Source organism: Callorhinus ursinus, unplaced genomic scaffold, assembly GCF_003265705.2.
Source record: "Callorhinus ursinus isolate GAN/ISIS: 27379988/994484 unplaced genomic scaffold, GSC_fseal_2.0 scaffold48, whole genome shotgun sequence".
In the NCBI taxonomy this organism is placed as follows: Eukaryota; Metazoa; Chordata; class Mammalia; order Carnivora; family Otariidae; genus Callorhinus; species Callorhinus ursinus.
Window position 1 is genome coordinate 7,762,513 of NW_027397110.1, and position 27,901 is coordinate 7,790,413.

Here is a 27,901-nt window from a genome sequence, read left to right on the forward strand (position 1 = left end):
TGGGGCCTGAGGGGCCAGCACTGATGACAACCAAGTGCTTTTGAGCAGAAGACAGGAAGCTGAGTCCTGAGCACAAGGCCAGCAGCAGAACTGCAATCTAAGGAATCCAAAGTAATTCCGTTTGTGGGGCTGAATCCTTCCTGTGGGTTTAGATCCCCTGCTTCTTGCTTCCTAAGATGCAGCTTGACCAAGGTCTAGATTCCACAGCCAAGTGACCCCTCTTTCCCTTTTCCGCCACCCACCCCCACCCCCAAGCCCAAGCAATTCTGCAGGAGCATCCAAAGAGATGTGGGTAGAGATTTTCCTTTATTCATTTTTTATTTTGGAGAGGAAGGGCTGGAGCAAAAAGATGATGCCAACACACTAGGCATCACAATGACCCTTGCACATGCAGGGCACTGACGGGCACCCACTCTGGATCTGGTGATTAACAAATGTGCCTAATGACGACAATGTCCCCACAGCTGCAAAAGCCCCCTTGCTCCTGCCCATTTTTCTTAATTTCAAGACTTCTACCCATACCCACTCAGGTAGCCTTGTCATTCTCAATAAGTGAATCTCCTACAAATTGGGTTTTTACTCCTGTGGGCTCAGAGCACTGACCCCCCCCAAAAATAAGCATGCATCCCCTAGAGATACAGGCAGATTGACAGGATGCTGGAACACAGAGAGATGGCATGCTTCATTTCTTATCATCCTCCAGCTTGGGAGAAAGGCTGCCCTCCATCTCACCAATGAGAGATGGGAAAGAACGTTGAGGACATACCGCTTTCCCATCTCCCCAGGACCCTGTAGTAGGGCCCCACCACTCACACCCTGAAGTAGGGCCTTCCCAGATTTCAAATAAACCGGCAGTTGAGAAAAAGACATGTGGGAGCTAAGAGATGTAGGGCTCAAGTGAACATTTAAACCAAAATTTTCTTCTTGCTCAGTTTCTGTTCAATCCAAAGGTCTCTTCCTACTCTCCCAAGGGGACTTCTGATGCTTGAAGCCCCCAAATCTGGCTCCCAGCCTCCCCAGCAATTTGTGGACCCTGTGGAATGTTTTTAGTTGCCACAACCCCTCACCACCCAGCCTCCCTGCATTCTCCCAGAGGGGTCTTTTGTTCTTCTCAGGTCTCTCCTCATTGGTCTGCTATGCTGTCCTGACTTGGAGGTGCCCGGGGTGGCAGGGGAAGGGTCAGGTGCCCTTGCTTTCTGTCCTCTCCTCGTCGGCTGTCTGGGCATTGCTGACGGCTCGAAGCTGGGCGGCAGGCTTCACTGACAGGACCAGGCGTTTGCGGAATGTCTCACAGAGCACGATGTACACAAAGGGGTTGAGGCAGCTGTTAGCGTAGCCCAAGCTGATGGCTGCGTTGTATAGGTAGACAAAGGTGAGTGTTGGGCGGCTGATGGACAGCTGGGTCAGCTGTAGCACATAGTAGGGAGCCCAGCACACAAAGAAGACCAGGCAGATGGCGATGGCCGTGCGAGTCACCCTCTTTGTCCGCAGCCGGATGCTGCGTTGAGAGGCCGGAGCTACCGAGGACATCATGCGCTGCAGGATCCTCACATACGCGGCTGTGATGACTACGAAGGGCAGGGCAAAGGCCAGGAAGAACTGGTACAGGGTGAACCAGTAAAGGTCAGTGTCTGGGTTGGGCAGGCGGATGCCGCAGCCCACCGTGCCCCCTGGGAAGGGGATAAGCCTAGCGTAGAGCCACACGGGGGTGATGCTGATGAAGGAGAGGGCCCACAGGAGGCAGATCACCAGGGTGGCCACAGAGGGCTTCCGGAACTTGGTGGAGGAGATGGGGTGGACAGTGGCCAAATAGCGGTCAATGGCCATGGCAGTCAGGATGTAGGTGCTGGTGAACTGACTGTTGGCGTCCATGGCCGTGATAAGTGTGCACATGGTCTCCCCAAAGTGCCAGACACCATTGCCCATGAGCTGGTGGATCATGAAGGGCATGCCCAGGAGAAAAAGGAGGTCCACCACCGAGAGGTTGATGATGAAGATGTCGGGGACATTGCTGCACCAGTGCAGTTTGGACTTCTTCACCACTGCGAAGATGACCGTGGAGTTCCCGATGATGCCCAGGAGGCAGATGGTGCCGAACACAGAAGGCATGATGATGTTGATGTAGGAGACACTCCCTGTGCGAGGAGGTGGCCCTGGGGACAAAAGGAGCAAATGTTGACCATTTGACATGGACTCCTCTCCAAGGGCTGACATCCTCCCGGCGTGCTCAGCCTCCAGTGATGACGTGCTTGCCTACCTCTTTATCTCCTTTCCATTTCAGCTCAGGGCTCACCATTCAACTGGAATCCTTTCCTACCATTCTCCCTCCCCACACTGTTGCTAATCCTTCCCCTTGCCCTCCTCCACCAGTTCCCTGGCTAATCCTACCAGATTTCTCCCGCACCACCTGTTAGTTGAAGGACCCAGTCCTTTACTTCCTGCATTTCCTCAGAAGGCACAGAATCAGGAACCACCGCTGTCTGCAGAGAATTATTCTGTGGGCCCGTAGGCTTCACCAGGAAACCTTGTCAGTCAACATAGCCAGAAGGACATGAAAGTGTGTGTGGGGGTGTGGGCGGGTGCACACAAGTACACACGCGTGCACACATGCATGTGCACACATGTGGGTGAGCAAGCACATGTATGGATGGGCGCATTCATGTGTTTACTGTTTGCAGCCCTGATCATCTCATTTTAGAAATCGCTAGTTGGAGGCTGTGCACGGATTCCTAGGCATATCTGTGGGCTACTGTCTTGTGAAGGGAGGCTTTTGCCCATCAGGCCCGCAGCCCTCCCTTCTCCTGGGTTCTTATCAGGGAATTCCTTGGTCTATATCTTCTGAGCCTGGGCTTCCCAAGTGAGCAGAGACTGAAGCTGTGTGTTGCAGCCTAGCTGCCTGAGAATTTTCTGCACACAAGCCTTTCCTCTTTTTCCTTCCTCTCCTTCAGAGCTAGAATTTCAGGGCATTTTGGCTCTGGAAATGTCAGGAAGCTTCATTCACCAGGAAAGTTAATCCCCTCATGGCTCTGTGAGTTAGCCCTTTCCAGGGCCTTTCCCAGGGGTCGGGAAGGATGTTTCAGATCCCATTACTGCAGTTTCAGTAAAAAGACAAGGGGATCGGTGAATGAGTGAGCTTCCAGCTGTCTCCTCACATACCATCCTCTGGCTTCTTTTGCTTGCTTTTCCAGCCTGGAATTTTTTTCTGCAAAGCATTTGGAACTCATGGGTGAGTCTTCCCCTGTCTCCCTCACTGGCGGGCCGCTTCTGAACGTGCCTTTGCCCTCTTCTCTGCCCCTGCCCCTGCTGCCCCTGCCTGCCCCGCCCCCTTCTCCCCTTCCCCTCCGGGCAAAGCCGACCGCAGGTCTCAAGCCCAAGAACTGTACTAAAGTTTCCGGAGCAGTTTGGCTCAGAGGTGAAACCTTCCCATTTCCCACCCCCAGCGCAGAGGAAGGAGGACTCCCCTCCAGCACTACTCACCGGCCGCGGTGAGGTTATCGGGGCCATCCGAGGTGTTGCTGGCATTGGGACCAGTGGGCAGCAGCGAGGCTTCCAGGTCCATCCTGCCGCTGCCCGTCGCCTGCTCGCCCGTCCGCCCACGCAGGCTGCGGCAGCGCCGCCCGCCCGTCCGTCCCAGAGCACGAGCCCCGCAGTCTGGAAGGGGGTCTTCCTGGCGGTCTGGCAGCGTCTTCCGCCTCCAAGCCCCGCTTCTCTCCCCACTCCCTCCTTCCCCGGCTCCCACTGACATCACCTATGCACATTAACATTCGGAAGCAGATGCACATTAACCTCTTCAGTCCCAAACAGCAGCTCCCCGCTTCTGACTGCCTGCGGAGCCTCGGGGAAGCCAGGAAGGGCCGGGGCTCAAGCAACCCCATCAGGGAGGGGGCTTCCTTCCCTTCCCATGTGCTCGTGGGGCCGTGTCTCCTGTGCTTGCAGGAGCTTGCTGCATGTGAGGACCCAGATCCCTGCGAAGACAAATGAGAGAATTCTCCTCCGGAGGACAGAATGAGCCTGGCCTAGTCCCTAACCCCAGATGAGGGTGGCTGGGCCAAGTGGCAGGGGCCAGAGGGGACTCTTCACAGATCTTGGAGATGGCAAGCTCAGACCTACAGCACCAGGCCACCCTCAGCTCCTTCCCAGTGCCCTGCTGGATTCCAGCTAGCTCCCTGGCTAGACCACCAGCGACCACCAGAAGCCTCCTTGTTGGCAACTGAGCTGCTGACCAGCACTCAGAGGTGGCACAGGTCACTCTATGCTGGTGATGGCCAGGGTCTTAGGGACCAGCAGGGGACAAACTACATTCTGCACAGAATTGAGGTCCAAGCTTATAGAGATTTTATTTTTCTAAATGCTCTGAGGTCTTCCAGGTTTTACCTGGGACTTCTTGAGACAAATTTCAGAGCATAGCCCCCACCCCAAAAAAAGGTTGTCAACTAGGAACAGTGTTAGAGGGCAAAACCTTAAGTGAATTCTTGGCCAAGGTGTCCTGCCACCAGCCTCCAGTGTCCTCACAGCCAAGAACTGCCACCACACTTACTGCCAGACTCCAGAACAGGGGCTTCAGGGTCACCACAGTCTGATCCCTACTTGCTTCTTCAGTCTTATTTATGAATGAGTTTCATCCAACAAATATTTATTGAGCACTTACCACTTGCCAAGCACTGTTCTAGGTTCTGTAGTGAAAAAAACCAATAGGGTTTTTTGGGTGGCTCAGTGGGTTAAGCATCTGACTCTTGATCTCAGCTCAGGTCTTGATCTCAGGGTTGTGAGTTCAAGTCCCACACTGGGCATGGAACCTACTTAAAAATAGATAAATGAATAAAAAATAAAGTCCCCAAGTCCCTGTTCTCATGGAGATTACATTCAAGTTGGGGTGAGGTGGGGGGGTATAGAAAATATACAAAAAATTAAAAAGACAATTTCTGAGGTTGGTGATCAGTGCTATGAGAAATGAAGCAGGGGGAGGGGGCCAAGGAATGCTAGGGGAGGTGCAGGTTGCTATTTTACATAGGAAGGCCTCTCTGGGAAGTGTTTTAAGAAGAGTCCTGAAGGAAGTAAAGAAGCATGCTTGGAAATAGCTGAAAGAAGAACTTTTCAGGCAGTAAGAATAGCCAGTGCAAAGGCCCTGCGGCAGGAGTGTGCTGAGTATCTTTGAAGAACTATAGTAGAGCAAAGAATGATAATACTGGCTATCGTAGAGCAAAGGAAGATTAGCAGATGACCTCAGAGAGGAAACAGTAGGAAGGGCAGATTCTGTTAGGCCTTGTCAGCCATTGTAAGGACTTCGGCTTTTCTTTTAGGTGAAATGGGGTCACCAGAGAGTTTTCTGCTCAGGAGAGACACGATCAGACATGTTTTAAAAGGATCAGTCTGGGGACACCTGGATGGCACGGTTGGTTGAGCGTCCAACTCTTGGTTTCAGCTCAGGTCATGATCTCAGGGTCATGAGATCAAGCCCCTCATTGGGCTCTGCACTCAGTATGGAGGCTGCTTGAGATTTTCTCTCCCTCTCCCTCCGCCCCTCCCACTCCTGCTCTCTCTAAAATAAATAAGTAAATTAAAAAAATAATAAAAGGATCAGTCTGCTGCTGGATAGCAATTGATACGTTGTTTTAGCTTGGGTTCCCTTGAAAGCAGAGACTGAGAAAAGGACTTATGTGCGCATGAGCTTTTCTGAGAGATGACCCAAGAAGCAGGCATGAGGGCGTGGGATAATGAGACGGTAAAGGAGAAAAAGCCAACCTAAGGGTACATTAGTTATGTCACTGCTGTGGGCAGGAGCTTGAGTTTACCAGGCTCCTTGAAAAGTGCACAGTTTCCCAGAATTATCTGCCTGAAGTATGGGAAGCAGGAACGTTTATCCAGTTACCCTGTCCCCCACTGGTTGAAGGTTGCCCCTGGGGTGTTAACTCTGCACTTTGGGGTGCATGGATAAAGCAGGCTCCTATAGCATCAAGCGTTGATGGGGCAGAGAGCAAAGAGATGTGCAGCTCACACTCGAGGCAAGAAGCAAGTAGATCTTGTGCTGGAACCAAAAGGACTCTGACAGCATTGAAATCCAGGGCAGAAGGCAAACAGGTACGAGGTGTGCACTGGAGGCAAGACACTGTATGCACCGGATCAGCTGAGCTCATACACGACTGTCCACTGCAGTTGGAAGTGAAGTCAGAGGTGACCAGGGGATATGTGATGTGAGTCACCAGAGGCATCCAATATAAAAGGCTTCTGCAATAATCCAGTTGGAAGAGGATGGTGTCCTAGATCAGGAAGGTGGAGGTGGGGGAGAAATGGTGGGTTTCTATACATGATGTAGAGCCCAGAGGATTTGCTGAAGAATTGGATGAGACATGTGCGAGAGAAAGAGGCATTGGGGTGATGCCCAGCTTTGACGCCCAAACAACTGAAAGAATGCAGCTGTCATTTACTGAGATAAGGAAGTCTGTGAGAAGATTTGGAGGAGAAATTAAGAGTTCTGTTTTAGATCCATTATTCAAAATGCCTATTAACATCTGAATGGAAAATTTGGGTGGTAGTCAGACTGGAGTCAGAAATTCAAGGGAGAGGTCATGCCTGGAGATATAACGTTAGACTGATGACTCTGGATGAGCTCACCCAGGGAGTGCAGGTGAGTACAGAAGAGTAGTGAGGACTTGGCCCTGGGGCATTCCAAAACTTACTGGGTGGGGAAAATGAGCATCATGACCCACTATTTCCTCTTCTTCCACATGGCACGGTCTTCCCACCTTCATCCACCCATCCATCCATCCATCTATCCATCCATCCAACAAATCATTCCATCCAACAAATCATTCTCGAGCTCCTGCTATGTAGCAGGTACTGTCCATACAGTAAAGAAAAACAAACAAGTGCCTGGTATCAATGAGCTTCAGTTTAAGTGGGGAGAGGCAGATAATAACGAGCAAGCTAATAAGTAAACAAGATGTCATTTTCATGGTTGAGATCCAGATGAGTCCAAGTAACTTCATCATGAAGGGATTTAAGTGTTTGTAAAAAGGCATGGCTCCAAAATCTGCCATCCCTTCCACCATCTGCCCTAGCAAAATGACTATGCCTCATTGGAGGAATTTAAACCATGACCAAGCAGCAAGGGCAGGTTTTTATCTTTCCAGCTTTCACATGCTGGGGTGGGGGGTGTGTGTGAACACTGAGCTGGTCAATCCACAGTGGGAGCTACACAGGCTGATTACTCATTGTGGTAGGTGTCACCAAGGGAATGAATGGGGTGCTGGGAGTGATGGGTTCTTTAGTGACTAGTGTCCTTTACAGAGGAGAGGTAAGGGCGATTTCTTTGTGGAGGCATTTGGGTGGAATCCTGAGCATCCATTCATCACAAATGATTAACTTAAACCAGTCACAGCAATCTCATTCCCCTTGCCAGTGACCATTTTAGGAGTGAGCATGTCTACTGGTTGCCCATGTGCACCTCTTCAAACCCTCTTGGCCACACTTAGTTTATATTCCATCCATTGCTTCAGTGACCCACTTTGTATGGTCCCTGACCATCTTCATGTACAGGTAACAGGTACAGGTGTGACTTGATGGTGCTGTGGATCAGGCCTGCACTATGTGCCTTTTACCCTCTGTCCTGGATCCTCTGTGTTGCTTGCATAACTTAGAATGTGGGGACCCATGAAAGTGTGCATGTGCATGAGCAACCCTGAAGTGTAGGGAGAGGTAACACTCCTTAGGGTGACCCTTTAACCAATGGAGGGTGGGGGGCTGGAAGCCATAAAAAGATGCTTTTCTCCTTTCTTGCCAGGACGTATGGTCCTGAGACACACTTCATATGGCTTCTCAGCAGTCCCATGGGATAGGGCAACTGGTGGCTTGTAGTGGTGGCCAACTCGACATCCTTACACGGTGCTCTCTGCTCCCCTGCTGTGCTCCTCTGTCCTCACTTCTGATTCCTAGAATCACACTTGCCAGTGAAACACCCAAACTCATACTTTGTCTCTGGCTCTGTTTTCTGGGAACCCAAGGCTAAGGTGTGTGGCCCATTCCTACCAACGGTCAGGGTGAGGAGTGTCGAGGTGAGAGGCATTTGGCAGAGTTTCTTCTTCTTACAAAGAGGACACAGGAAGAGAGGGTCCACTGTGCCTCCTCTGACCTTTGCTGTGCATGGACATGACACCTGGAGCACTTGCAGCCATTTCTAGAACTTGCAGCCCTTAAAGTATCCTCACTGATTGATCAATCAGGGTATAGGGAAAATCCAGAACAAACTCACATAGGGAAGTCAAGGAGCATTTAATAAAGGGACTGTTTACCGAGGTTAAGGGAAATGAGAAGGGATGGTGGAGGAGTGTGCCAGGGAAGCAGCAGCAGCATGACCGCCCTTCAGCCCGGAGGCCAAGAGGCAGGGAGCACTTGTCAGTGAGAGCTGTCTGAAGGGCTGTGGCCTTCAGTTAAGGAGGCCACCAACCCACAGCAACTCGGCAAAGAAGGAGCCAGAGGAAGAAATAACCTGACCTCACTGATCTCTGCCTGTGGATGCCTAGGGTGGGGTGGATAGGGGTGGAGAGTAGCTTTGAAGGGGCAAATAGAAAGCCCACTGCCCCAGGGAGAGGCATTGGAGCTGAGACAAGGTATTTAATATACATCGTTTTGTTATCAATCCTTGAAACAAGGAGGTATTTAATTCTCCTCTTTGGTTAGATGAAGAAGTGGAGTTCCACAGGTCGGGTCATCAGGCAGCAGACTCCAGGATGGAGATGGGATGTCAAATGTTTACTGCGAGATGACCCCTGGGAAGGGAGAAAGGGATGTGCATTGGGAAGGGGAGACACAGATTGTGAGGCAGGCCCGACAAGGGCTTGACAGCCCTTTGGGAAGCTCCAGGTACAGCAGTCCCATGTTGGGTAGAAACGGCAGGGCCCTTGTCCAGCACCCTGCCCAGTTGAGTGGCCAGGAGCCACTCAAAGAAGAGTGGGAACCCTGCTGGAAAGCTGAGGCTGACCCCGAAGGGGCCAAACACCGTCAGCTGAACCACACTCATCCCCCTGCTAAGTTGGGCCTGGTGCAAGCAAGAGAGTCGAGGCTGACTCCAAAGGCCACAGCTTACCCCAAAGCCAGATGCTGGGATTCAGAGCTTTCCAGTCAGTGTCACCAAAACCCCCAGACAAGGCCATGCTGAACAGATTTTTTGACCTACTCTCCTCTCAGCCATCTGGCTCTGAGCTGTTGCTCAGCCCTGCCCAGGCGTAGTCATGAAGAAGATCAAGTCTACACACAAGAATAAATCCTTTTTTCTCTCATCCACGTGTCCCCACTCACCATGCCCTACCCGGGACACCCCAAGGGTTTGGGGTACCTCCCTGACTCCCCCAGTGCCAATATCCCCTGTCCTGTACTTTCCAGGGTGTGGCTGCCATCCGCATGTTTTGAAGGCTTACTGGGGTCACCCCATTTCCCCTCACTCCTGCCTTGCCTCTTCCTCTAACCTTGCCACCAGACAGCAGGAGTATTCTTGTTAGGATGTAAATTTCATCACCATACTCCACTGGTGAAAACACATTAGTGGCTCCCAGTGGCTTTCAAAATAAAGTTAACCCCCTAACAGAAAGTAATGGACATGACATTTGGGGGGCTTACCCAGAAGTTGATTGCCAGAAAACCCAGGCCTTGAGAAATGCTTTGGAAGGAGAAGTACCAGCACCTCTACACAGCTGCTGGTGAGAAAAGCAGCAGTTGAGGTGGGCTTCCTTATTTCAGTGGGGATGCAGACCCTAGGGCTATAGAAATCAAGTAGCAGCACTTAATTTCCAGAGGAAAGTGAGCAGGGTTACTGCAATGGACGGAGCCAGTGGAGTTACTGCAATGGACGGAGCCAGTGGAGTTACCAGGATGTCTGAACTGCAGAGACTGACATGGCAAATCAGTCATGGAGTCTCTAACACCAAAACATATGAGCAGTTTACCCACTAAGTTTCTGTTTGATTTGTGTGTCTAAAGAAAACTTCTGGTTCAGTAGACAGAAGTCTGACTTCAGCCACCAGGATTGACAGCGCAGTCTCTGACCCAATTCCCTAGCCTGAGTTAGTCACTGACCCAGACCCTTGGAAGAAGTGGAAGCTGGAATGGATACTCCCAGGAAGGGATGTTGCAGTAACATGACAAGTAACATGACAAGTATGTGCTGTGGGTCTGCCTCCAGCCTTCCCAGAGGGATCTGAAGCCATCCACCAGTCAGTAGACTGCGCACAATGGAAAAATTAATACTCAGATCTTCTGGTGATAATCAGGCCCTGAGCTCATATTAATTCTTGGGGACCCGGAACTCCATTAGGCTCTACTGGCCAGAGTGGAAGTTGAGCTGGGTCAAATAATTGGTAGTTTGACTAGAAAGACTTCACAATAGGCCGTGTGGATCTCCCTGCCCTTAATTATATAGCTGGAATAGAATATCTCCAGCCATTTGGCAGAATTGGCTCTTGGATTGGCAGAGGAAGGGATTTGATGATGAGAAAAATCAAATGGAAATCCCTCCTTACCAAGTTATAAGCCCCAAAAGCAATAGGTGCACCACTTGGGGAATTGGGGAGATTAATAATATCATCAAGGCCTTTAAAAGATGTGGGGGTGGTGATTTTATCACACTCCCACTTGACTCTCAGTTTGGCCAGTGAAGAAGCAGATGGGCCTTGGAGAATGACAGTGGATTACCATAAACTTAATTACAGGGTGACTCGGATTGCAGCTGCTATTTCAGATGTGGTATCATTGCTGGAGAAAATAAAGACAGTCCTGACACCTGGTGTGCAGTGATTGATCTGGCAAATGCATTTTTCTCTATTCCAAAAGACAGAAATGATCAGAATCCTGCTTTTATTTGACAGGCTCATCAGTGAACCTTCACCATCCTGCCTCGGACCTCATTGTCTGTCTCTGTCTCTGTCTCTTTTTTTAAGATTTTACTTTTTTGTTTGTTTGTTTGTTTGTTTTTAAAGATTTTATTTATTTATCTGAGAGAGAAAGAGAGAGAGAGATGAGAGGGAGCACGAGCAGGGAGGAGAAGGAGAAGCAGGCTCTCCGCGGAGCAGGGAGCCTGATGCGGGTCTCGATCCCAGGACCCTGAGATCATGACCTGAGCAGAAGGCAGAAACTTAACCGACTGAGCCACCCAGGTGCCCCTGTTTGTTGGTGGTGGTGGTGGTGTTTAAAGATTTTATTTATTTGAGAGAAAGAGCACAAATGGGGAGAGGGGCAGAGGGAGAGGGAGAAGCCGACTCCCCGCTGAGTGGGAAACTGGACATGGGGCTCAATCCCAGGACCCTGGGATCATGATCTGAGCCAAAGTCAGATGCTTAACTGAGTGAGCCACCCAGGCGCCCCTAAGATTTTAGTCTTAGGTAATCTCTACACCCAATGTGGGGCTTGAACTTACAACCCCGAGACCAAGAGTCACATGCTCTACTGATTGAGCCAGCCAGATGCCCCTTCAGTGTCTCTTTTGTCCAATTCTCAGACTTTGAACACTTAAACATTACACAGGACATTATGCTATTCCGTTATGTTGATGACACACTGCTCCTGGGGCCTAGAGAGCAGAAAGGATCAGATGCCCCAGGTGATATAAATCCCATGAAAAGACAAAGGCCTGACATCTCAGTAAAAGTTTTGGGGTCCAGTGTTCTGAACATGTCATGATTTTCCCTTCAAAGTAAAGAACAGTTTACCTGACATCCATTACCATAAAAGAGGGGCCCCCAGAGACACACAGTTGGAAAAGGGATAGTGATTCCCCAGAGGGGAGGGAGCAAAGTGGTCCTAGGATCACAAAACCAAGGGGTTGGACCTCTCGGTTGGACCCCTTTTGGACTGGTGTGCCTTGAGCACAGGGACTGTGATTCTTACTCTAGTGTCAGACACAGTGGCCATGTCAGTCAACGGATTCTGAGTACACCCCACGTCTCCCACTCCAGGCTGATGCCCGCCGTTTAGACATTTACATTATACCCTCCACTTTTCCTTCATTGCACTCACCACAATTGTAGCCATACATTTATTTATTTGCATAGTTAATTATTGAATGTCTTCCACTCACTAGATTATAAATTCCATGAAGGCAGAGCCCATGTCTGTCTTATTCCTCCCTGTATCTCCTGTGCCTAGCACAATGCCAGGCACATAATAGGTATTCAAAAAATGTTGGATGACTAAATGGCTAATAGAGGAGCATATGGGGGAATCCCCGAGAATGGAGGTGGGCAGAGGGGAGGCGAGCACAAGCACTGTTGGCCATGCTCCCCTTCCCCAAGGCTCCATTCAGCCCCAGCGCTTCCTGGCCAACCTGGCAGCAATGGTCACGCCTGTGAGCAGGCAGTGGGCATCTCTCCGCTGTGAGGTAACCCAGAGGCCACAGTCAGCCTCTTTCTGATTGTGAGAAAGACAAAGAAGATCACCTTCAGGGATAGAGAGATTCATCCTAAGGATCCATGGAAATCGCAAGCGAGCAAGAGAACGGAGCTGAAGTAAAAATACTTGCATGAAACTCTGACATGTCTACATCATGGATGAACCTTGAAGACATTATCCTAAGTAAAATAACCAGACACAAAAGGACAAATAATGTATAATCCCACTTCTGTGAGGTACCCAAGGTAGTCAAATTCATAGAGACAGAAAGTAGAATGGAATTTGCCAGGGGCTGGGAGAGTGGAGAATGGGGAGTTATTATTCAATGCGGACAGAGCTTTAGTTTGGGATAATGAAAAAAATTCTGTAGATGGAGGTGGTGATGGTTGCATAACCATGTAACTGTATTTAATGCCACTGAACGTTTAAAAACAGTTAAAGTAAAATTTACATTGTGTATATTTTACCACAATTTAAAAATATGTTAAACAGTTAAAAGAAAAAAAGGGTGTTACAGGCAGTAAATCAGTTTAAGAGTTTTTATAGGATTGCAAAAGCCTACCATAAATCATAGTCTTGTTAACTTGCAGCTCTTTTGCATGTTCAGTTAAATATTTTTTCTTTTTTTTAAGATTAATTTATGTATCTGAGAGACCATGAGCACAAACTGGAGGGGGCAGAGGGAGAGGGAGAGAGAATCTCAAGCAGATTCCCTGCTGAGCGGGGAGCCTGACGCTGGGCTCGATCTCATGACCCCGAGATCACGACCTGAAGCGAAATCAAGAGTCAGACACTTAATCGACTGTGCCACCCAGGTTCTCCTAAATATTTTTTCTTAATAAAACATGGGAAAGCTAAAAACAACACCACTACTTTGGGCCCCAGGGATTCCAAGACATCAGGCCACATGGAGGCCTGGGGGCAGCCATGTAACATCTTTGGAAGAACAGATCTTCTTCTGGGCACCCAGCCCTTGTGCTATCCAAGAGAGAATCTAATTTTTTTTTTCCCGTATCAAGTAGTGAGACACCAAGTCACCTCAGAACACAGGCACTGATCGGAGATGCCTGTGAGCAGGGGCAAGGAAGCTGGCTTCATCTGCCAGTCATTTAAGAGTTGCACAAGTACGTTACAAAGGACTGCTTAAGGCCTACTTTCCTTAAAAAGGGGCTGTGTGATATTTGACATGGGTACCAAGACAATTCAGTGAGGGAGAAGATAGTCTTTTCGATAAATGACACTGGGACAACTGGATATCCACACACACACACACAAAATGAAGTTGGACGCCTACCATATACAAAAATTAACTCAAAATGGATCATAGACCTATAGAAAGAACTAAAACTATAAAGCTCTTAGAAGAAAATATAGGGGTAAATCTTCATGACCTTGGGTTAGACAGAGTCTTCTGAGACATGACACCAAAAGCAAAGCAGAAGAAAAAATAGATAAATTAGACTTCACCAGAATTTGAAACTTCAGTGCTTCAAAGGATATCATCAAGAACGTGAAAAGGCAAACCACAGAATGGGAGAAAAATTTTGCAAATCATCTATCTGATAGGAGAATTGAATTTAGATTATAAGAACTCCTACAACTCAATAATAAAAAGACAAATAATCCAACTGAAAAATGAGCAGGAATCTGAATATACATTTCTCCAGATAAACAGTCAATAGGCATATGAAAAGATGCTCAACACCATTAGCTATTAGAGAAATACAAATTAAAACCACAATGAGGAATGTATTTAATGCCACTGATGTGTATACTTACAAATAGTTAAAATGATAAATATTATGTTATCTATATGTACATATATATATTACCACAATTAAAAAAAACTGCAATGAGATACCATTTCACACCCACTAGGATAGTTATAATAGAAATGACAGATAAGGGGTGCCTGGGTGGCTCAGTTAGTTAAGTGGCCAACTCTTGGGGCGCCTGGGTGGCTCAGTCGTTAAGCGTCTGCCCTCGGCTCAGGTCATGATCCCGGGGCCCTGGGATTGAGTCCCACATCGGGCTCCCCGCTCGGCAGGAAGCCTGCTTCTCCCTCTCCCACTCTCCCTGCTTGTGTTCCCTCTCTGTTAAAAAATAAATAAAAAATATTTAAAAAAGAAAAGTGACCGACTCTTGGTTTTGGCTCGGATCCTGATCTCAGGGTCATGAGATCGAGCCTCACATCAAGCTCGGCGCTTGGTGGCGAGTCCACTTAGGACTCTCTCTCCCTCTGCCCCTACCCCCTGCGCACGCTGTCTCTCAAATAAATAAATAGGAAATGAGAGATAATAGTGTTGGCAAGGATGTGGAAAAATTGAAATCCTCACACGTTGTTGGTGGAAATATAAAGTAGCACAGCCACCTTGGAAAGCAGTTTAACTTTTCTTTAAAATGTTAAACATAGAGTTACCATGTGACCCAGCAGTTCCACTCCTGGGTCTATACCCAAGAGAAACGAAAACATGTTCATACAAAAAGCCGTACACAAATGTTCATGACAGCGTTATTCATAATAGCCAATAATTGGAAACAACTGAAATGTCCATAAACTGATTGAATAAATAAAATGTGGTATATCCCTACAATCAATTATTTTCAGCCATAAAAAAGAATGAAGTAATGGGGCACCTGGGTGGCTCACTTGGTTAGGGGTCCCACTCTTGATTTCCGCTCAGGTTGTGATCTCAGGGTTGTAGTCTCAGTGCCGTGAGATAGAGCCCCGCATCAGGCTCCATGCTCAGTGAGGAGCCTGCTTGTCCTTCTGTCTCCCCCTACTGGCACACTCTCTCTCCAATAAATAAATAAATAAATAAATAAATAAATAAATAAATAAATAAATAAAATCTTAAAAAAAAAGACTGAAGTACTGATTTATGCTACGACATGAATAAACTTCGAAATTGTTATGCAAAATGAAAGAAGCCAATCAGAAAGACTACACATCTTATGACTGTGCGTGAAACGCCCAGAAAACGGCAAATCTATAGAGATATAAAGTAGATTAGTGATTGCCTAGGGGAGAAGGAAGGTAGGGGTGGGGGAAAAGGAGTGGCCACTAATGGGTAGGAGTCCTTTTGTGAGGTGATGAAAATATTCTAAAATTAATTGTGGTGATATTTGCGCCACTGAATATTCTAAAAATTATTGGGGGGCACCTGGCTGGCTCAGCCCGTACAGCATGTGACACTTGATCTCAGGGGTCGTGAGTTCAGGCCCCACACTGGGCGTAGAGCTTACTTTAAAAAATAACTAACTGGGGGGCGCCTGGGTGGCTCAGTCGGTTAAGCGACTGCCTTCAGCTCAGGTCATGATCCTGGAGTCCTGGGATCGAGTCCCACATCAGGCTCCCTGCTCAGCGGGAAGTCTGCTTCTCCCTCTGACCCTCTTCCCTCTCGTGCTATCTCTCATTCTCTCTCTCTCTCAAATAAATAAATAAAATCTTTTAAAAAAAATAACTAACTGGGCGCCTGGGTGGCTCAGTCGGTTGTGTTAAAAAAAAAAAAAACTAAGGGGGAGCCTGGGTGATTCAGTCAATTAAGCATCCAACTCTTTTTTTTATTTTATTTTATTTATTTATTTGAGAGAGAGAATGAGAGAGAGAGAATGAGAGAGAGCACATGAGAGGGGGGAGAGTCAGAGGGAGAAGCAGAGTCCCTGCTGAGCAGGGAGCCCGATGTGGGACTCGATCCCAGGACTCCAGGATCATGACCTGAGCTGAAGGCAGCCGCTTAACCAACTGAGCCACCCAGGGGCCAAGCATCCAGCTCTTGATCCCTGCTCTGGTCTTGGTCTCCAGGGTCGTGAGTTCAGGCCCGTGTTGGGCTCCACGTTGGGCGTGTAGCCTACTAAAAAAATAAAAAATAAAAAATTTTAAAAAACCTAACTAACTACATATTGAATTGTACCCTTGAAAAGGATGTATTTTATGGGATGTGAATTATATCTCAATAAATCTGTTTTTAAAAGGGTGGGGGTTCGGGTGTAGGAAGCCCTGAGAAATACACAGTGCCCTAGTCCTCAGGAAAAGTGTCTACTCCTCAGCTTCCTTCATGCCCTGTTTCCCGGGAACCTCATCCGGCGACATCTTGCCAACCATGTAGAGGAGGGGAACCGCTGGCAACCGCGCGCGCGCTCTCTGTACCCAAAGGGACTTTCTGGGCAGGCCTCTGGCATGGGAACTGCGGTGTGAAGCTGGGTCACGGCCACTTCTTCTGACGCCACTGGAGTCGGTGATTTGGGTGCGTTTTCATTTTGGCTCTGCGGCGGCCGTGCTGTGTCATCCAGTAAGTCCCCGACCTGCTTGGTGCCAAATGCTAACTGGGGTAAAATGCGCCTGCCTCGGGATTCTCCTTGCTGGGGGTTGTATCGATATATTTTTTGAGGCAAAAATTAGAGTAATAAACATTAAACAGCTTTTTTTTTAAAGATTTTATTTATTTATTTGAGAGAGAGAGAGAGAGAGAGAATGAGAGATAGAGAGCACGAGAGGGAAGAGGGTCAGAGGGAGAAGCAGACTCCCCGCTGAGCAGGGAGCCCGATGCGGGACTCGATCCCGGGACTCCAGGATCATGACCCGAGCCGAAGGCAGTCGATTAACCAACTGAGCCACCCAGGCGCCCTAAACAGCTTTTTTTAAAATATTTTATTTTTTTATTTGACAGAGAGAGAGAGACAGCGAGAGAGGGAACACAAGCAGGGAGAGGGGCAGAGGCAGAAGTAGGCTCCCCGCAGAGCAGGGAGCCCGAGGTAGGGCTCCACCCCAGGACCCTGGGATCATGACCTGAGCCGAAGGCAGATGCTTAACCGGCTGAGCCACACAGGCGCCCCTCCCCCCCCTTTTTTAACACACGTGCCTTGTCTTTGCTAATCCAGTGGAACAGATGTGATCCCCAGTGGAACAGATGTGGAAACAGAGGCTCAGAGAGTTGGGTGACTTTCCCAGGCCTTCCAGTGGGCACGGTGGAGCTGGGCCCCAAGCCTAGGCCCTCTGCTTTTCTGACTCCAAATTCTCCACTCCTTCCCCCGTGGCACTCCCTGGTGATGACACATTCTTTCTACTTCCAGAAGGCCGTTGAGAAAACAACTTTGCTTTCATCTGGCCTCAACACCTTGGAGGTGGGCCCTCCCTGGCCATCCTCCCAACCATCTCGGTCCTGATTTCACGCAACTGAACGGGGCTGGGCTGATGTGCCCCGTGACAGTGAGGAAGTGTTCGCAGAAAGGACAGAGGTGGGGTGGAATGAGAATCCATTTCTTTTTCCTTTTTTTCCTTTTCTTTCTTTATTTGACAGAGAGAGCACAAGTAGGCAGAGCATCAGGCAGAGGGAGAAGGAAAAGCAGGTTCCCTGCTGAGGAGGGAGCCTGACTCGGGGCCTGACCCCAGGACCCTGAGATCATGACCTGAGCCAAAGGCAGTCGCCCAACTGACTGAGCCACCCAGGCGCCCCTAGAATCCATTTCTTTTTAAAAGAACTTTAATCCTTAATCTTTTCTTATGGCCCACAGTTTGCTTCATGATCTGGCCTCTGCCCACCTATCAGGACTCATCTCCCACCACCTCCTATTTCCACTCTATGCCCAGTGTCTTATTCAAGGATCTTAGTGTTTCCAGAAAGCACTGCTTGCTCCTACAACCTTTGCACACACTGACCCCTTGGATGTTTCTCTGGGCACTTCCTTCCCTTCTGCTCCCTACCCTGTCCTCCACCCAACATCCAGCCGGGCACACACTGCAGCAAATGCTGGTGGTGCCCTCCCAGGTAGCTCTTCAGACCGGTGCACCCACCCCCCAGCTGCTATGAGTGTTGGCTCCAATGACTCACAGCTACCCCAGCTGTCCCCTTGGGCGGAGAATTGCTCTTGGCTGACAGGAGCCTCCTTGACAAGGAGGTTACGACCCCCATACGCCGGCAGCCAAAGCCTGAAGCAGGAAAGGGAAGGGGGACGACTGCACCCCACAGCTGTGTCCAGAGCCCACCCCCAGCCCTCTGGACCAGGCCAAGGCTGGAATGACCTGAGACTCCCTGCCTGGCAGCTCCTCCCTCAAGGATATTTTCCTTCCACAAACTCCTGCCCTCACATTCCACTGTAACTAAGGAGTTTCTCATTGTCTCCCAGACTAGACTCTGCACTTCCTGAAGGCAGAGGGAACGTCCCATTTATTTTTGTGTCCACACCGCCTGCTGGGGGACTGGGCAGAGAGCAGGTGCTCAGGGTTGAACATCCAGCTTCAGAGAGGTTGTAAATAGCACACCATGAGATTCTGCACTGTGCCTGCCTTCTTGCGTCTCCCTCTCTCCTCATTTCCCCACCCCCGGGGTCCCCTCCTAACTGGGTCTCCCTGCTTGATTCCTCCCCTACCCCCCTCGTGACAAAGAGATAGACTCCCCCTGTCCTGCTTCTTGCAACTTGGGTTTGAAACAGAGAGACGGGCAGAGCTGGAGGGGAGCCTGAACAAAATGGCCGTGCCAGCCACCAGACCGCCCTCCCTGGCGGAAGTGATGGCAGTGAGGGCCAGTGGCAGCTCTGAGCTCACCCGCCGGGGCACTGGGCAGAGAGAAACCCATTGCAGAAAGCACCTACAGCCTCGCTGGGCGACCTTTTCTGGTCGCTGCTCTTGACTTTTCCCTCATGCTTTCTTAACTTCATAAATGCTCTGGGAACCACGGTGTTCCCACTCTTTCTCATTCATTCCCACCCACTCGTGGCACCAGCCCATGTCACCAGAGGAACGTCTTGCCTCAAAGGCTTATTAACTTTCCAGGCAGCATCCAGCTCACATAGGAGCTGAGTCAGTGCATGTCAGGCTGGCACGGGAGGGAGTCTGCGCAAGGCTGACTCAGATGCAGCCGGTGGGCCCTTTCCAGCCACACACAGCAGGCTGCCCCTGCCCCTGCTTCCTGCCCCTGCAGAGGGGCAGGCCCCATTGCTCTCGGGAGAGGCTCACCCTGGGCCAGGCATTGGGCTAATGCTCACAGCTAATCTCACCTAATTCCCCACAGCCCACCCAGAAATCACATCTACTGTTTTGGCTGCCCCATGTCCATTCTCCTTGTTCCCTTCCCTTCTGGAGACCCAGTAACCCACCGGCTCTCAACGAGGCACCTCAGAGCTGGGGTGTAGTAACCAACCTGGTAACCATGCCCATTGTTCCAGGGCTAGGCATGTGACCTGTCAGAGCCAATGAGAGGCATTGAGACTCAGGTTGAAAAGTCTGGGATGGAGGGACAACTGGCTGATTCAGTTGCAGAGCATGGGACTCTTGATCTTGGGGGTGGTGAGTTCAAGCCCCAGTTGAATGTAGAGCTTACTTTTTAAAAAATGGGAAAAAAAATTTTGGGATGAAGATACTCATTCCTTTTCGCTGAACTCTAAACCAGAGAGGATGTGGGGGTTAGAGCTGCTGGCTCCCGCTTGATACCATGTGAAACCTGAGGCCGAAGCCATGCTTGTAGAAGAGAGAGAAATGGTGAGGAAACTGAGTCCTGATGATCTCTTGGAGTCCTGGATCTAGCCATACCTGAAGCTGGAATAATGGACTTTTGAACTTCTGTGGATCAGTATACCCCTTTGCTCAAGTCAGTCTGCGTTGAGTTTTTTGCCACTTGCCACTAATCAATACTAATATTTATTACCATATCTAACTACTTCTAAGACATGCTCCCCCCCCCCCACACACATTTTAACATCTCTGATGTTAGGAGTGTATCTTACAACCAGTGGTAGCATTCTGATGGAGCCATCGTTGTTCGCGAATTTGAGATATTGAGCGCAGCTGTTCGTAGTGTTTTCACCCCAGCTGAGTTAAATGTACTGTTGGTACTGCATGCACTGAATTTAGTGCTGTTTCAAATGTATTCAGAAAGAATCACGTTGTGATTTAGCATTCAGATGAAAGGGGATTATGTGCAGCAAAAGCCAGGGATATGGGAGCAACAGGGGGTGAAATTGATATCAGTGAGACCTAGTTTTCTCTTTGGAGAAATGACTGCTCTCTTCTTACAAAGCAACAGCAAGTGCTTTGCAGAACCTGAGACAGGAAGGCAAACCAGGAGCAGACGTTGTGTTACATTTTGTTCCTAAGATATGGGTGAAAAGATTGGCTCAATCTTTTGCATTGCATCAAGCAATGCAACTGAAGGCAGGCAAAATTGTGAATCTCACCGAAGCGATGAGAGGAATTTCAAAGCAACGAGTCGCTGTGACTGCTTAATGATTTGTCCCAAGACTTTTGGTCAGAGGTGTTGTCATAATGCAGTTGCTGTGTTTTCTTTCTTGGTGCATCTTATAACCACTGGAAGACATTATCACTCCCTGGTTGCAAAAGTTCTGTTAAAGTCACTGGCTCAAGGTCACATGCTCATTACCACCAGATTTAGACCACAGTTTCCAGTTCTCCATATTCTCTGTAGTGTGGGGAAACAGACACAAGGTGAAAGAGAAACACCTCTGGCCTGGGGCCTCTGTGAAGGAGGCAACATGTGTTGAGGGGACCAGGCCCAAGAGTCCAGGTCCTGACTTGCACCAGAGCACAGGGTGGCCCCCAACAGAGCTGGGAGTGAGGGGGCACTTGAGAGAGAACTTCTGCTCTCTCTTGGTGTCCAAGAAAGCTGAGCCTCATAGCAGGGCTGGGGCCGAAGATTAGTTACAAAGGGAATGTTATACCTAATTTGCTCATGACAAGATCAAAACTCAGGGACATCCAGTAAATTACCTAAGGTCACCCAGCTAGCACGGCAGAGCCAGGCTTTGAAACCAGGCCTGTCCTTCCGCCAGGTTGCCCTGCCTCTCTCTACTGTGAGTTTCTTGCGAAGTGCCCGTTTTATTACTGCTATCATGAGGTTCACGTTCACCCGTAGGGAGCTGCTGCCGTCAGTGGACGGTAATCACTTAGCCTGACTCTGATCAGTGTCTTTGCCGCTGCTGGTTTTTACCACACTCTACTTTTCTAAGACTTATGGGCAGTGGGGCATTGAGTACTGCTGTCCATTCAAGCAAGAAAAAAAATAACCAACTTAAGAATGAGTCGGTTGGGGCGCCCGGGTGGCTCGGTGGGTTAAGTGTCCGACTCCTGATCTCAGCTCCGGTCTTGATCTCAGGGGCATGAGTTCAAGACCCGCAGCATGGAGCCTACTTAAAAAAAAAAAAAAAAAAAAAAGCGTCCGTAGGACGGCAGCACATACAGGCATGTGAAAAATTACTTCAGAGCACTGTTATAGTGAGCTGGAACTTTGGTAGGGAGAGAAACCAGTATAGCCTGTTCTGCCAACACGGAACACAAATAGAACTCCAGCTGATTGCTGCAGTCCTTATCTCTCCCCACTTTGTGGTTTGCCTCCAAATGCTGAGGTCTTCAAGCTCCATACAGAGGTGTGAATGCTGGCCTGAAGAGCCTGCTTCTGTCTTTCTTCTCCACCTTTTGCTCCTGCTTGTCATTCCTGGGCTTTCTCCCCAAGTTTTCTCTTGCCACCTGACAGCAAGATGCCCCTGGCAGCACCAAACCTGCATTGTCTTCAGAGCTTATGAAGTTAGAGGAGAAGAGAGAGCATCTTTCCCCGGTGACCACAGCAAAAGTCCCAGGAAGCCCTCCACTTGGCCTGGTTGGGTAGTATCTCTATCCCAGGGGTATGAGTACTTTGGTCGGAGTTTGATTGTGTGGCCTCCTTGAAGGAGAGAGGAGTGCTCAAACCCACTGAAATCACACGGACTGAGGATTTCTGAGGAATAGGTGTGGATTATTTTCCAGAAGGTTTACTGGGCTGACAAAATACACCCACCTGACATTATGTGTGCCACCTCCTGGCAACGGGGACACTGGTGATCGATCTGTTTCAGGTAGACGGACACATGGTCAGTCTCTCTCTTACACACAAGAAAACCTTTCCCTACCCCATCCCATCCCACCTCACCCCACCCAGCGGAGCTCTATTGTGTCTCATTGACCAGGATTGGGTAACTGCCCCATTCCTAAACCAGCAACTGCCAGGAGACCCGGGACTGGACTGTGATGGGCTTAGAACAAACACTTTAGGGAGGGAATTGAGGGCTGGGAGGCAACCATGAAGTCCACTCTACCCTCCTCCCTGGAGGGAGAACATGTAGATTAAGAGAGTTAAGCATCAATAACCTAAAATGCAAAGAGAAGAGAAGTAAAAGTATAAAATTTCTGTATGCTATCAAAGTACATTGCTATCAGCTTAAAATAGGATGTTATAACTATAAAATATTTATGTAAGCCTCATGGTAACTACAAAAGAAAAACCTGTAGTAGACACATAAAAGATTATTATAAAAGAGTCAAAGCATATTGCCACCCAAAGTCATCAAATCACAAAGGAAGTTAGCAAAAGGGAAAGAAAGCAAAGGAACAAAGGATCTACGGAACAGTCAGAAATAAGTAATAAAATGGCACTCGTAAGGCCACACACTTATCGATAATTACCAGTAATTTAAAAATTGTTATAATTAGGGGCGCCCGGGTGGCTCAGTCATTAAGTGTCTGCCTTCGGCTCGGGTCGTGATCCCACGGTCCTGGGATCGAGCCCCGCATCGGGCTCCGTGCTCTGCCGGAGGACTGCTTCTCCCTCTCCCACTCCCCCTGCTTGCGTTCCCTCTCTCGCTGTGTCTCTCTCTGTCAAATGAATAAATAAAAATCTTTTAAAAATTGTTATAATTATAAAAATGCTATAATTCTATAATTCTATATTCTACATATAATTCTATAGTTATATAGATTATTATATTTATATAGATATATAGGTATCTATATATTATAGTATATATATCATATCTATGTAGATATTATACATATCTAGAATTATAATTCTATAATTATCAAAATCATATCATTTTTAAATATAAGTGGATTAAATTCTCCAAAAGACATAGAATGGCTGAATGGATTAAAAAAAAAAAAAACAAGATCCAAAATTAATTACAGGAAACCTCTGGTGGAGTGGGGAGGTTTTGGCAGGGGGAGCTCTCACACACTACCACTTTGTAGTCAATTGCAGATGGACTGGACCTTGCATGGACTTGACCTTGCATGTGGTTACTACTTTATTATCCCAGCTGGAGAAAGAAACACTTTCCTTGTTCCCACTTCCCAACACTCCCCCCACACAACAGCTCAGCCAACGAGAAGCCGCGACACTTTGAACTCCCAGTTTATTCCAATGGACTTTTGGTTTATAACAGTCTTCCCAATTTATCTCTTTTCCCCATAAAAAGCATAACCTCTCCTTTTGCTCTCCAGACTTGCCTACAGTTTTGCCACAGCTTTTTGCTCCCTGATTGCAATTCTCTTTTATTCCCCCCCCAAAAATATTTTTTGCTGGTAAAATAAGTGTCAGTTTTTATTTTATTTTAAGGTTAACACAATGATATGCTGCAAGAGACTTACCTCAGGTTTAAAGATGCATAGGGTCGCCTGGGTAGATCAGTCAGTTAAGCATCCAACTCATGATCTCAGGTCTTGATCTCAGGTTGTGAGTTCAAGCCCCGTGTTCGGCTCCATGCTGGGTGTGGAGCCTGCTTTAATAAATAAATAAATAAATAAATAAATAAATAAATAAATAAATAAAAGGATGCAAGTAAAGTGAGAGTGAAGAGATGAGAAAAGACATTTCCAAGCAAATGATAACCAGAAGAAAGCAGGGGTAGCTGCTAAATTTATGTCAGACAAAATAGACTTTAAGCTAAAATGATCGCAAGAGACAAAGAATGTCAGTATAATAATAAAGGGGTCAAATCATCAGGAAGATATAACAGTTGTAAATATTTATGCGCCCAACATCAGAGAACCTAAATATATAAAGCAAAGACTAATAGAACAAAAAGAAGAAATAAGCAGCAATACATTAAAAGTTGGGGACTTTAATCCCCCCACTCTCAACAATGGATAGACCATCCAGAGAAAGAATCAATAAGGAAACAGTGGATTTGAACAAACAGACCTAACAAAGATACACAATCATTCTATCCAACAAGAGCAGAATACACACTCTTCTCAAGTACATATGGAACATTTTCTGGGATAGTTCAAATATTAGGTCACACAACAAATCTCAACGAAGTCAAGAAGATAGAAATTTATTAAGCATCTTTTTTTTTTTAAAGTAAGCTTTACACTCAACGTGGGGCTTGAACTTAACAACCCCGAGATCAAGAGTCACATGCTCCACTGACTGAGCCAACCAGGCACCCCTAAGTATCTTTTTCTGACCACAGTTGTATGAAACAGGAAATCCATAACAGGAGGAAAGCTGGAAAATTCACAAATAAAGCAGAAATGAAACAGCACGCCCCTGAACAACCAATGGGTCAAAACAGAAATCAAAAGGGAAATTTAAAGACCTGTTAAGACGAGGAAAAATGAAAGCACAACATACCACAACTTATGGGATGCAGTAAAAGCAGCCTTAAGAGGGAAGTAAGTGTCTGTGAGGATGTGGAGGAAAGGGGACCCTGGTGCACTGTTGGGAATATAAATTGGTCTGAGCACAATGGAAAAACAATATAGAAGTCCCTTAAAAAAAAAAATTGACCTACCACCTGTTCCAGCAATCCCACTCTGGGTATACATCCAAGGGAAATAAAATCACTGTCCCAAAGAAGTCCTTGCACCCCCATATTTATTGCAGCATTATTTACAATAGCCGAGACAGAGAAACAATCAAAGTGTCTGTCCGCAGATGAATGGATGAAGAAAATGTAGGAAATAAAGAAATGGGATCGTACACAATGGAATGTTATTCAGCCATAAAAAAGAAGGGAATCCTGCTGTTTTTGACAACATGGATGAAATGTGAGGGCATTATGCTAAGGGAAAGAAGTCAGATGGAGAATGACAAATACCATATGCTCTCACTTCCATGTGGAACCTAAACAGATATGAACTCATAGAGACAGAGAGCACATTGGAGGTTTCAGAGGGCGGCGGGGGTGGGGGGAAGGTGCAGAGAACAGATGAAAGTGGTCAAAGGGTATAAACTTCCAGGTATAAGGTGAATAAATTCTGGGGGGTGCCTGGCTGGCTCAGGCAGAGCAGTGGAGCATGTGACTCTTGGTCTTGGGGTCATGAGTTCAAGCCCCGTGTTGGGTGTAGAGCTTACTTAAAAAAATTTTTTTTATTTTTTTATTTATTTTATTTTTTTTTAAAGATTTTATTTATTTATTTGAGAGAGAATGAGAGACAGAGAGCACAAGAGGGAAGAGGGTCAGAGGGAGAAGCAGACTCCCCGCTGAGCAGGGAGCCCAATGTGGGACTCGATCCCGGGACTTCAGGATCATGACCTGAGCCGAAGGCAGTCGCTTAACCAACTGAGCCACCCAGGCGCCCTAAAAAAAATTTTTTTAAAGAAATGAATAAATTCTGGGGGTAATGTGGTGACTGTAGTTAACAATATGGTATTGTATACTTGAAAATTGCTGAGAGAGATCTTAAAAATTCTCACCATCCACCCCCCCACACACAAAAAGGTAACTGTGAGTTGATAGATGGATGTGTTAACTAACCTTATTGTGGTAATCATTTCAGTATATTTACATATATCAAATCATCACATCGTACAGCATGAACTTACACAGTGTTATATGTCCATGATATCTCGATAAAGCTAGTTTTTATAAAAATAAGATTTAAGGGGTGCTTGGGTGGCTCAGTCATTAAGTGTCTGCCTTCGGCTCGGGTTGTGATCTCGGGGTCCTGGGATCAAGGCCCGCGTTGGGCTCTCTGCCCGGCGGGAAGCCTGCTTCTCCCTCTCCCACTCCCCCTGTTTGTGTTCCCTCTCTCGCTGTGTCTCTCTCTGTCAAATAAATAAAATCTTTAAAAAAAAAATCCTTCAGTGCCTCCCCATTGCCCCACAAGACAAAGTCCAAGTTCTTAATCAAGGCTCACAAGGCTCTGCCAGATCCAGCCTGCCCTGAGTGGAGAGGGGAAGAGAATGCAGAAAACAGGTCATGCTAGCAAGGCAGGGGCTGCCGGAAGTGAGATGGGGCCTGGGGAAGCCAAAGGAGAGGCCCGACACTCAGAAGGCCAGGAGGGAGTTGCATGAAGATTAGCAGCAGGGAAAGGTTCCTCTCTGCCTCCTGGTGCTGTTGTGTCAGTGAGAGAAACAGGGGCAACTCTTTCCAAGGCGCAACCACCACTCTGTAACCCTCAGCTTCAGCGTGTCCTTCTCAGGCTAGCTCTCTGGCTCTATATTTTCCCTGATCTTTCTTTTTTGTCATCTGATCGTATCTTTCCATTATATTGTATTGAGTCTTGTAAGAAGCTTACAGTCCTCTAGAACAAGAGTAGGTAAAAAGTATACATAAATTACCTAATTTTAAAATAATGGCTTTGTTTTTCTCATTAAAAGTAACTCTGGGGGCCCCTGGGTGGCAGAGTCAGTTGAGTGACTGACCCTTGGTTTCTGCTCAGGTCATGGTCTCGGGGTCATGAGATCAAGCCCTGAGTCAGGGAGTCTGCTGGAGTTTCTCTCTCCCTCTTCTCCTCCCCCAGACTGCACACATGCTCTCTCTCTCTCAAATACATAAATAGATCTCTAAAAAAATAAAAAATAAAAATGAAAGTAACTCTGCATAGCTATCATATGGGCATTCCTCTTTAGTATACTATACTTTAATGAAAAAATTTTAACAGTCTTACCGTTTATTATAGTAACTTCTGAAAATATAGAACATAAAAGCAATTTAAAAATTATTCTTTTTCAAGAGAATAAAGTCTTTAGAACCAAACACAGAAGAACATCTTTATGACCTTGGAATAGGCAGATCTTATACAAACAGGAAGCAAAAATGAAATCATAAGTGAAAACAATTTTTTAAATGAATTATATTAAAACTAAGAACCTCTGTTTATCAAAAGAAACCATTAAGGGAGTAAAAAGACAACCCACAAAATGGGGTAAGACATCCTCAATACACATATTTGATAAAGGTCTCAAATTCAGAATTTAAAAAGAACTTGTATACATCAATTAATAAAAGATAGACAACCCAACAGAAAAATGGGCAAGAGACTTGAACAGACACTTAACCAAAGAAGCTCTCCAAATGCCAAATAAACATATGGAAAGACTTTTAACTTCATTACTCACCAGAAAAATGCAAATAAACTACACCATGATATCCTTCCAACTTGGCTAGATAAAAATAAAAAGATAAAAAATATCAAGTTTAGAGGAAGATGTGAAGCAACAGGAACTTTCACTGATTGTAAACAGCTACAATTACTTTAGAAAGCTAGCTGGCAGTACCCCATAAAGCTGAAAATATGCCTCTGCTATGACCCAGCAAATGTACTCCCAACAGAAATGTATGCATGTATGTGAACCAAAAGACATGCATAAGACTATTTATACCAGTACTATGTGTAATAGTCCACACTGAAAGCCACCACATCAGTAGAATGGATACATTTATCATGATAGACTCATACAGTGTAATGAGAACGAGCAAGCTGTAATCACACACAAATACATGACCTAATCTTAGAGGGTTTTGAACAAAATAA

The 27,901-nt window shown here is 47.2% G+C and overlaps 1 protein-coding gene across 1 annotated transcript; it reads right to left on the minus strand.

The window, feature by feature from the left end:
* Positions 1–300: 300 nt before the first annotated feature.
* Positions 301–4,182, minus strand: MCHR1 (melanin concentrating hormone receptor 1). The gene is made up of 2 exons (XM_025881865.2): positions 3,478–4,182; positions 301–2,153 (listed from the first exon to the last, which is right to left on the minus strand). The coding sequence occupies exons 1-2, from the start codon at positions 3,743–3,745 to the stop codon at positions 1,180–1,182; spliced, it is 1,242 nt and encodes a 413-aa protein (XP_025737650.2). The 5' UTR covers positions 3,746–4,182; the 3' UTR covers positions 301–1,179.
* Positions 4,183–27,901: the final 23,719 nt, after the last annotated feature.